The sequence below is a fragment of the Arvicola amphibius genome, chromosome 1, assembly GCF_903992535.2.
Source record: "Arvicola amphibius chromosome 1, mArvAmp1.2, whole genome shotgun sequence".
NCBI classification, from domain to species: Eukaryota; Metazoa; Chordata; class Mammalia; order Rodentia; family Cricetidae; genus Arvicola; species Arvicola amphibius.
The window spans coordinates 37676132-37686435 of NC_052047.1; the positions used below are offsets into that span (position 1 = coordinate 37676132).

Below are 10304 nucleotides of genomic sequence, written 5' to 3' on the forward strand. Positions count from 1 at the left end.
AAGCCATGTAAAAGAATGTAGATGAAAAGATATAAGTTAATTTAAGTTATAAGAACTGGTTAGATACAAGCCTAAGCTATTGGCTGAGCTTTCATAATTAATAAGAAGTGTGGTTATTTGGGAGCTGGCTGGCAGGGCAGGAAAAGTGAGGCAAGTTCATTCCCTCACTGTTCTTAGAGCCTACTTCTTCAAGATCCTGATGTGTGCTGAAGACCAGCTAAGACATCCAGCCTCGTGGGCTGGGCAACAACTGGATTCTTAGACTTTCTGTTTCAGATAGCCATTGCTGAACTAGCTGGACCACAGCCTGTAAGCCACTCCAACAAATCTCCTGAATATAAACACAGACTCATTTTGTCGTTTCTGTTCCTCTAGAAAACCCTCTCAAAGACATCTCTGTCTCCCGTTACGATTTTAAAGGAAGAAGTGGTGGGGGCAGGGACATGATTTACTTCTTTCTCGGTTTTATAAACACGTTTTAACCACACATTTCCCTGAGCAGCGGAGATAGATCATTTGGGAACGGTGGCAGCTGTTCTTGCTTGTCAACTTGACTCCTGGAATTAAACATGCTCCGTTAAACAGATTCTGAGATGGGGAACATAAGAGGTCAAAAGGAAATCCCAGAGTTCTCGGTTTAGGGAAGTAGACCTCATTGTGTCCAGTAGAAAAGCCGATTCCGGTAGAGATGTGTGGAGGGGCAGAAGGAAGGGGTTTTGCTGTCTCTGCATTCACACAGTGACTGGACAAGCGTCCACCCTTTAGCTTCTATTGCCCATTTGTTGTGACTGTTTGATAAGAATTTGAGTTTGCTAACCGAAATCAAGTCAGTGGAAGTACCGAGGTACCTTATTTGAGAAAACAGGGCCATGGCTTTGGAGGCAGGTTCTTTTGGTTTTGTCCTTTTTTTTTGTTGTTGTTTTTTTTCAGAAGCTGAAGATGAAGTTTTGAAGAAAGTTAGAAAATATTAATGGGAAAGCCTTGTCCCAAACTGCATCTGAAAGCCAGTGATCGAAAGGCTGGCATTTGTCCGAGGAACCAACTCACAAATGTGACTTTTCCTCTATGAGAAGAAGAAAAAAAATCTCTTACAAAACTTTGATCTTGCCTCCTGACTTCTACTGCGCAGTCACTAGACAGTGAGCTAATCAAAAGGCCAGAGGAAGCCAGGCAGCGGTGGCATGTGTCTTTAATCCCGGCAGAGGCAGGCCAGTCTTCGTGAGTTTGAGGCCAGCCTGATCTACAGAATGAGTTCCAGGACATCCAGACCTACACAGAGAAACCCTGTCTCGAGAAACAAACAAACAGAAAGACCAGAGGAAAAGCAAAGCAGATGAGTCACACCAGAATCATGACAGCATCGCCACCACCGTCACAGTAAGCTGGTTGAATCGAGCTAACAACGGTCTATGAATTATTAACACCTCTGCTGCACTCCACCAGTGGAGATGAAATGAGCCTACTCACTGCAGTGAAAGATAAAGACAGAACCATGGCGAGATTACTCTATTTGACTACAAGTCTACAAAAGTCATTTCATAGGCCAGAGAACAGAACCTGGGCTTTAGCTTTCTATGTGATGTAATTCCAGTAATTAACAGTAGGTGGCAGTAATGAGTCCCTTTTTGCAATGCTGAAAGCAGTCGCCAAAAGAAAAAAAAAATGCTTGAGGAAGTGCTTGAATTTCTTATTGCTATGCCAGAGAGGCAAGTTGCCTTGGTAAGTAAAACAAATTACTTTACTCTTTTTAGAAATAAGGACAATGCTTGTTGCCACGTGGAAATAGAAAATGTCTCTATGATCAAGTTGTGCATGTTTCTCTAAGTAGGCTTGCTTCTGGTAATTACTTACTGTGAACTGTGTGGCTTGAAACTAGTGTTTGTCCAACCTAAAGCAGAGAAAACCTTCATCTTGTGTGATTTATTTTTAACAGCTCGTGTGGGGGGGGTGTGAGTGTGGGTGGGTGGGAGAGAGAGAGACGAGACAGAGAGACAGAGAGACAGAGAGAGAGACAGAGAGAGAGAGGAGCATTTGGTCACAGGTGGTTTTTTTTTGTATTTTGGACACAGCTGTTTTTTTATTTTAAGTGACCTCTCCTCTCCTCTCCTCTCTTCTCTCCTCTCTTCTCTCTTCTCCCCTTCCCCCCTCTCCCCTTTCCTCTCCTGTTCCCCATCCATATTCCTTTCAATGAAATGTTCAGGAGAATGGACAAGCTGCGACCTGCGTACATTTGAGTGACCACACAGTCACAATAAGTAATGATCAGAATGCCACATGTTAGAACTTAACTACCCTCTGTGAGGCACCAAGAGAGAGGAAGCTCAATCTGACGATGGCATTTGGAGGTGGCCCTTTGGGAGGAAACTAAAATTGGATTCAATCAGATCATCAGAGTAGAGGCCCATGGTCGAATACTGGTAGCTTAATAAAAGCAGGGGGGAGTAACCAGAATACATATATATGTCCCCATCTCTTGCCTTGAGATGCCCCTTGCTGCCTAGGATTCTGCTATCAAGGTCACTGCCAGATGTGACCCCTTGACTGTGGACCAAAACTGTAAGTAAAATTAACTTCTTTTCTTTGTCAAGCAGTCTGTCTCAGGCATTTTGTTATACCAGGGAAAACAGTCTGCACAGTGAAACTCAGTTTCTCTGGGAGAAACGCTTTAACACAACACAGCTCCTTTTTAATGGAGAGGGTTACTTTCATTTTTATGCTGGGTTTTTCTTACTGTATATGCTTGATGTTTTCCCAGACTATGGAAACTGTTCTGGGGAGCTAGAGGTCAAGGTGGAATTGTGGGGTTTGAAAATGCTCCCCAAGCCACATCCAAGTAGATGAATGCAGGAGTTTGCGCAGTCACACAGAAATGTTTGCCCTCCGTCCAGACCTTCCAGGGCTGGTTAATAGTTACTCTAGCTTGGGGAAAATTCTTCACACATGTTTGAAGAACTGAATTTAATGAGCCACATTCATTGTGGGGGTGTTGTCCTATTTAAGATCAACCAAACCCTGATTGATATCCCCAGAGTTTCTGAGCAGAGGTAAGGCAAACATGCTAGTTCCTTGTGCCATTTGATGCTAGCTAAGCTTGTCCTGGACCATCAAAATGGACGTACACGTATCTGAAGGCTTTTATGCTTCGAAAGTCCCCTTTCACTGCCCAGTTAATGAATCATCCTTTTCTAGTTAATGGTAAGATGGTTTTGGGGTTCTAAAATAGATGGGGTCAGTGACTATCGTTACGATTCTGCTCAACAATGTTTTGGCAGGGCATGGTGCTACGTACATCCCAGCATTTTGGAGGCTGAGACAGGAAGATCACTGTGAGTTTGAGACCATTCATTTTACATAGCTACAAAGTAAGTTCTAGGATAGCCAGGGTTACATATTGGGAGGGGAGTCTCAAAAACAAAAACGGTAACAACAGGAATTTGGTTTTGTTTGGACAAGAAAATTTAGATACTGATTTTCAGTGACTTTAGCAAGTTTATTATCTACAATTTATAACTCCAAATATCTAAAGTTATTTAAATATCTAAAAGTATCTGCAACAAATATCTAAAATTGATTTCTTAATGTTTATAATATATTTTTGTTTTGAAAAACACTTATTTCTTTATCTTGAGTGTGTGCCTGTGTTTGCATGTGCCCATGTGGAGGTCTTTGGGATGCTGGAGCGGGATAGTTGGGGCATTTCTCGGCCTTTCCCAGGGCAATCAGTGCAGTGCAAAGGCTAGCCTTGCTTTTCACGTGAATGATAACACGGTCATCTTTCTTGCTCAGAGACTTCCTGAATGCAGCTGGTGGAGAACTCAGGATAGCCAGGACATCTGTGGACACCCTGCAGAAAGGTCAGCCTGGGGAGAGCTCTGCATGTTTAGCCTGGGGAACTTTTATAGCACAGGGCTACCTCTCAGAATTGAATTCTTTAGGTCTGTCTGCGCCGTTTGATGTCTGGTGAGGGACATGCAGGATCTGGCTCTTTGTTGGTATGCTGGTGGCTTGTCTTTAATGCCAGTTGTCTCCTGAGACAGCTGCTGAGCTGTGCAGTCTGTAAAGAGCCTCTAATGCTCACCTCAACTCAGCTCCCTCTGTCCTCACACCATTGGAAAGGGGACGTCAGACAGCATCCAAGGTCATAGGGGCTGATAACTAGAACAACGGGCACAGCCCCAAACAACGTCTGATGCGTCAGAGGGGGACATATTCATTTGATGAATGAACAAAAAAGATTTTCTGAAGTTTTTCCAGCCTCGAATCCCTCCAGTATTGAATGAATAAATTATTCTTATGATTCAGTATCCTTGTGACTCTTAGGATCTATTGGGATTTGAATGTGAAATGTCCTCCAGAGGCTCGTGTGTTTGAACACTTGGTCCCCAGTTGGTGATCTTTGGGAGGTGGTGGAATCTTTACGAGGTAGAGTCTTGTGGGGGAAGTATATCTGTCATTGGGGATGGGTTTTGAAGGTTAATAGTCTTACCTTACTTCCTTCCTCCCTCTCGCTCTGCCTCCTGTGTATGGATGGAAAGGTGATCCACAGGGCTTCCTGCTCCTACGGCCATGCCTTCTCCACCGTAATGACTCTGCCCACCCTCCGAGCCCCTCCAGAAGCCATGCCTTCTCCACCGTAATGACTCTGTCCCCCTGGAACTGCAAACTAAAATAAACCCAGTTCTTCCTTCAGTTGCTCTTGTTAGGGTATTTATCACAGCAACAGAAGTATCTAATATGGGATCTAACCCTGCTTCCTTTCCATGACCAACAAGGCCTAGAGTGATCTTGGCCCTGACGCCTCTTGTGTTTACCTTACCCCGGACTATTGCTGGCCACCCTGTCCCTCAGAACAGCTCACCGAAGGTCCATCTCAAGACTTTATATTTGCTCCCCACCCTTTTTTTTTTCTAGAAGGGCTCTTCCCTCAGGTCTTTGGCTTCCTTTCGATTTCTACCCCAAGGTCATCTCAGAAGGCTTTCTCCGGGGAATTAGTCAAAACTAATTACTTAGCACTGTACGAGACCTGAAGTTACCCTGATTCATTTTTCTAGATTATTCTTTAACTACTGCATGAAATTAAAATGAGTTATTTATTAACAGGGCTTTGTTTTGAGAGACAGGAGTTGCTCTTCTTCACTGGCCTGTGTCTGGGCCCCCAAACACTGATACATATTGGCTGGATAAATGAATGAATGAATGAATGAATGAATGATGAATGAATGAATGAATAACTGAAAGACCTTTACTGTGATTTTTATCAGCTTTTGAGTAAGACCAAAGTTAGGTCCAAGACTTGTCCAGGTAATCACAGTGATGCCAGTGATCCGGGGTAGTTGCGACTCTGCCGCCCAGGGGGTCTCTTCTCAGAGTCACGGGACACCTGAACTTTCCACGTCAAAGCATTAAAGGACACGAAGTGACTCTCAGCTTTGGTTTTGAATGAGTGTTTGAGAGGGGTCAGAGCCAGGGGAGTGTCTTAATTAGGATTACTGTTGCTGAGATGAAACCCCATGGCCAAGCAGCTTGGGGAGGAAAAGGTTTTTTGGCGTATACTTCCATACTATAGTCCGTTACTGAGAGAAGTCAGGGCAGGAACTCAAATAGAGTGGGTATCTGGAGGCCGGAGCTGATGCAGAGACCATGGAGGGGGACCGCTTACTGGCTTGCTCAGTCTGCTTTCTTATAGAACCCAGACTCACCAGCCCAGGGAGGGTACCACCCACCATGGACTCGGCCTTCTCCCATCAATCACTAGTTAAGAAAATGCCCTATTACCGATCTTTTTTTGGTAAAAGTGTTGAAATATTTATTTGAATTCTATTTCTTTTTTCCTTTTCTTTTTTTATTTTTTAAAACAATCTTTTCTCATTTTACATATCAATCCCAGTTCCCTCTTCCTCTCTTCCTCCCTCTCCCGGCACCTTCCCACCCACCCATCTACTCCTCAGAGAGTAGACTCCCATAGGGAGTCAAGAAAGTCTGGCACATCACTTGGAGGCAGGACCAAGCCCCTCGCCCCCCCCCCATATCTAGACTGAGTAAGGTATCCCTTCAAAGAGAATAGATTCCAAAAAAGCCATAAATCCTGGTCCCACTGCCAGTGGCCCACAGACTGCCCCAGTCACACAACTGTCACCCACATTCAAAGGACCTAGTTTGGTCCTGTGCAGGTTCCCCTGCTGTCAGTCCAGAGTCAGTGAGCTTCCACCAGCTCAGGTCAACTGTTTCTGAGGGTATCCCCATCATGGTCTTGACCCCTTTGCTCATATTCTCTCTCCTCCCTCTCTTCAACTGGACTCTGGGAGCTTGGCCCAGTGCCAGCTGTGGATCTCTGCATCTGCTTCCGTCAGTTGTTGGAGGAAGTTTCTATGATGACAATTAAGGTAATCATCAATCTGATTAGAGGGGAAGGTCAGTTCAGGCACCCTCTCCGCTATTGCTTATGGTCTTAGCTGGGGTCATCCTTGCGGATTGCTACAGCCAGATCTTATGGAGGCTTTTTCTCACTGTGGTCCCCTCCTTGTGTCTTGACTCTAGCTTGTGTCAAGTTGACATCCAGCTATACAACATAAGGGGTTTCTATGGGTCCATCTGTGTTCCAATTCTACAGCTCCTGCAAAAAGCCATTGTGAGTTTAGTAGCTTAAAACAACAGTAATTTATTCTGGGGACTGGAAGTACAGGCATCAGCGGAGCTGTGGTCTCTCTGTGGCCTTCTCCAGCTCCTACGGTATATAAAGTTGTTTGGGGCTAACAAGATGGCGGAGTGGGTAAAGGTACTTGCTGCCAAACCTGACAAGCTGAGCTTAATCTCTGGGTGGTCTCACATGGTAGAAGGAGAAAACTGATGCTCACAAGTGTCCTCCACACATGCCTGGTGGCACACACACACACACACACACACACACACACACAAACACACACAGTACCTACTGTCCATCTATCCACCATCTACCAAGTTTATCAGTCTTCCTGATTTTAGGTTGTATAACTCTAAAGAACGTGGTCTTCATTTCATAAACCTCTAATAACAAAATCTGTTTAATGTCTGACTTCATATAATCATTTCATGTGAATTTTTCCTAGGATCTGTACCCATGTCGAAAGTGCTCTGAAGAATACAGCAGCTGCCTCGGGAATGTTTATTGCCATACAATGACTAAAATAAATTCCATCATCTTCTATGTTATCACTGCCTTGGGACTTATCAAAATCCGATTATCTGGTGGAAGTGAACTTATCGTTAAGAGGCCGAGAGCAAACCTCACCCATGTGCCCAAGGACCTACCCTTGACAACAACTACTTTAGATCTATCACAAAACAATATATCTGAACTTCAGACTTCTGACATCCTCTTGCTGTCCAAGCTGAGGGCCTTGGTGATGTCCTACAACAGACTCCAGTACCTTGATATCGGCGTTTTCGAATTCAATACGGAACTGGAATATTTGGATTTGTCCCACAATGAGTTAAGGGTGATTTCTTGCCACCCCACCATCAACTTCAAGCATTTAGATCTTTCCTTCAATGCATTTGATGCCCTTCCCATATGCAAGGAGTTTGGCAACATGTCCCAGTTAAAATTTCTGGGACTGAGTGGTAGTCAGGTACAAAGCACGAGTGTGCAGCCGATCGCTCATTTGAATATCACGGAGGTTTTGCTGGTGTTAGGAGACACTTACGGGGAAAGAGAAGACCCTGAGTGTCTTCAGCACATTAACGCTGGGGCTCTGCATGTTGTTTTCCCCGAGAAAAGAGAATTTCGCTTTATGCTGGATGTATCAGTCAGCACTGTAAACAGTTTGGAACTATCTAACATTCAGTGTGGACTTGGAAACTCTAAATGTTCTTATTTCTTAAGTGCTTTGTTAAAGCTTAGAAAGAATCCGGGGCTATCAAGCCTTACCTTAAACAACGTTGAAACAACATGGAATTCCTTCATTGATATCCTCCAGTCTGTTTGGCATGCACCCGTAACATATTTCTCAGTTTCAAACATGACACTACAAGGTCAAGTTGAGGTAAGAGATTTCAATTATTCTGGCACTTCTCTAAAGGCGTTGTCAATACATCAAGTTGTCAGCGAAGTGTACAGTTTACCACAAAAATACATTTATGGTATCTTTTCCAATATGAACATCCAAAACTTCACAGTGTCCGGAACACGCATGCTCCACATGCTTTGCCCATCCAAAGTTAGCCCATTTCTGTATTTGGACTTCACAGATAACCTCTTAACAGACATGGTTTTTAAAGATTGCAGAAACTTAGTTGAGTTGAAAACACTTAGTTTGCAAAAGAACCAGTTAAAAAAACTTGAAAATATAATTCTTATGTCTGCGGAGATGAAATCACTACAAAAACTAGACATTAGCCAGAATTTTCTACAGTGCAGTAAGGAGGAAAACCTATGCTACTGGACAGAGAGTTTGCTAGTTTTAAATTTGTCCTCAAATATGCTTACTGACTCTGTCTTCAGATGCTTGCCCCCCAAGGTCAAGGTCCTTGACCTTCACAACAACAGAATAATGAGCATCCCTAAAGATATCACCTACCTGCAAGCTTTGCAGGAACTCAATGTTGCATTCAATTCTTTAATGGACCTTCCTGGATGCGGGGCTTTCAGCAGCCTTTCTGTGCTGGTCATCGAGCATAATTCAGTTTCCCACCCCTCAGTGGATTTCTTCCAGAGCTGTCAGAAGATCAGGTCCTTAACAGCAGGGAACAACCCATTCCAATGTACATGTGAGCTGAGAGAGTTTATCAAAAACATAGGCCACGTATCAGGACAAGTGGTAGAGGGATGGCCGGATTCTTATAGGTGTGACTCCCCAGAAAGCGCTAAGGGGACCCCACTGCAGGACTTCCATATGTCTCCATTGTCCTGTGATACTGTTCTGCTGATTGTCACCATCGGGGCTGCTTTGCTGGTGTTGGTTGCCATCCTGGCTTTCCTCTGGCTCTACTTTGATCTGCCCTGGTACCTAAGGATGATGTGTCAGTGGACACAGACCCGGCACAGGGCCAGGAACATCCCTGAAGAGGAACTCCAGAGGAAGCTCCAATTCCATGCTTTTGTCTCATACAGTGGACATGATTCTACCTGGGTGAAGAATGAATTACTACCAAACCTAGAGAAAGATGGCATACGGGTTTGCCTCCATGAGAGAAACTTTATCCCTGGCAAGAGCATCGTGGAGAATATCATCCATTTCATCGAGAAGAGTTACAAGTCCATCTTTGTGTTGTCTCCCCACTTCATCCAGAGTGAGTGGTGCCATTATGAGCTCTACTTTGCCCATCACAATCTCTTCCACGAAGGGTCTGATAACCTGATCCTGATCTTGCTGGAGCCCATTCCACAGTACTCCATCCCCAGCAACTACCACAAACTTAAATCTCTCATGGCGCAGCGGACTTACTTGGAATGGCCTATGGAAAACAGCAAACATAGACTTTTTTGGGCAAACCTAAGAGCAACCATTAATGTCAAGCTTGTCAGCCAAGCAGAAACCGCATGTCACATACAGAGATAAGAATATTCACTTCCTCAGGGTTGCTGCTTTGGGCAGTTCTGATAGTGGTGCCATTGGCATCAGCATGAACCTAAGCATGATCTGACATGATGATGTAGGAATTTGTGCTTTTAAGCCCAAGTTTACCACTAGTGTGTGGTAATAAAAATTAGTGGAGTACTTTAATATTTGTTGAAGTCGTTTATTTCTTTTTTTTAAAAAAAATACTGTTTGTGTATGTAAATATTGTATCTTACCTGATTTATTTCTGTATACCACATGCATGCCTGGTGCCCTCTGAGACCAGCAGAGGGCATTGGAGTCACTGGAGTTACAGGTCGTTGTGAGCTGACATGTGGGAGCTGGGAATTGAATCTGGGTTCTCTTAAAGAGCAGCCAGTGCTCTAGTCCAGCCCCAAACCATCAGTTTCAAAGACTTAAGGGATTCATTGGCTTTTTTTTGCTATAACCACAGTCATGGAAGTTATTGTAGACTCGGGAGCAGCCCTTCCTTCTGCAGATGTGTCTATGTCTGTGTGCTGGGTCAGCAGTAGACGAACTCTGACTCAGTTCACTTCGGGTTGACTTTCCTATCCTTCTTTCTCGCTTCGCCCTCCCAGGCCCTCACTCTTAGGTCCTGAGAGTTCATTTCCACACACATTGCCTGCACACAAAACTCTTGTCTCGGTTTCCACTTAATGGAGGGGTTGAAGGGCAGAGGATGGCATAGTCTATGCAGGACTGCATGTATGTGCGGAATAAAATCCCTCTTCTAAGGCTCCCAGTGAA

General features: G+C 44.2%; 1 protein-coding gene across 9 annotated transcripts; it reads left to right on the forward strand.

Moving 5' to 3' along the window:
- Positions 1-1407: 1407 nt before the first annotated feature.
- Positions 1408-9701, forward strand: Tlr1 (toll like receptor 1). Of its 9 annotated transcripts, XM_038336096.1 has the most exons (5): positions 1408-1719; positions 2484-2556; positions 3273-3326; positions 3787-3854; positions 7086-9701. In XM_038336096.1, the coding sequence occupies exon 5, from the start codon at positions 7155-7157 to the stop codon at positions 9534-9536; it is 2382 nt and encodes a 793-aa protein (XP_038192024.1). In that variant the 5' UTR covers positions 1408-1719; positions 2484-2556; positions 3273-3326; positions 3787-3854; positions 7086-7154; the 3' UTR covers positions 9537-9701. The 9 variants fall into 9 exon arrangements, with proteins under 9 accessions (XP_038192024.1, XP_038192066.1, XP_038192004.1 ...); XM_038336138.1 differs by lacking the exon at positions 2484-2556 and having other exon boundaries at positions 3273-3362; XM_038336076.1 differs by lacking the exon at positions 2484-2556.
- The last annotated feature ends 603 nt before the right edge of the window (positions 9702-10304 follow it).

Bases quoted from the DNA above. Each gene is read 5' to 3' on its own strand.
- Tlr1 (XM_038336096.1), top strand. From the start codon at position 7,155: ATGACTAAAATAAATTCCATCATCTTCTATGTTATCACTGCCTTGGGA.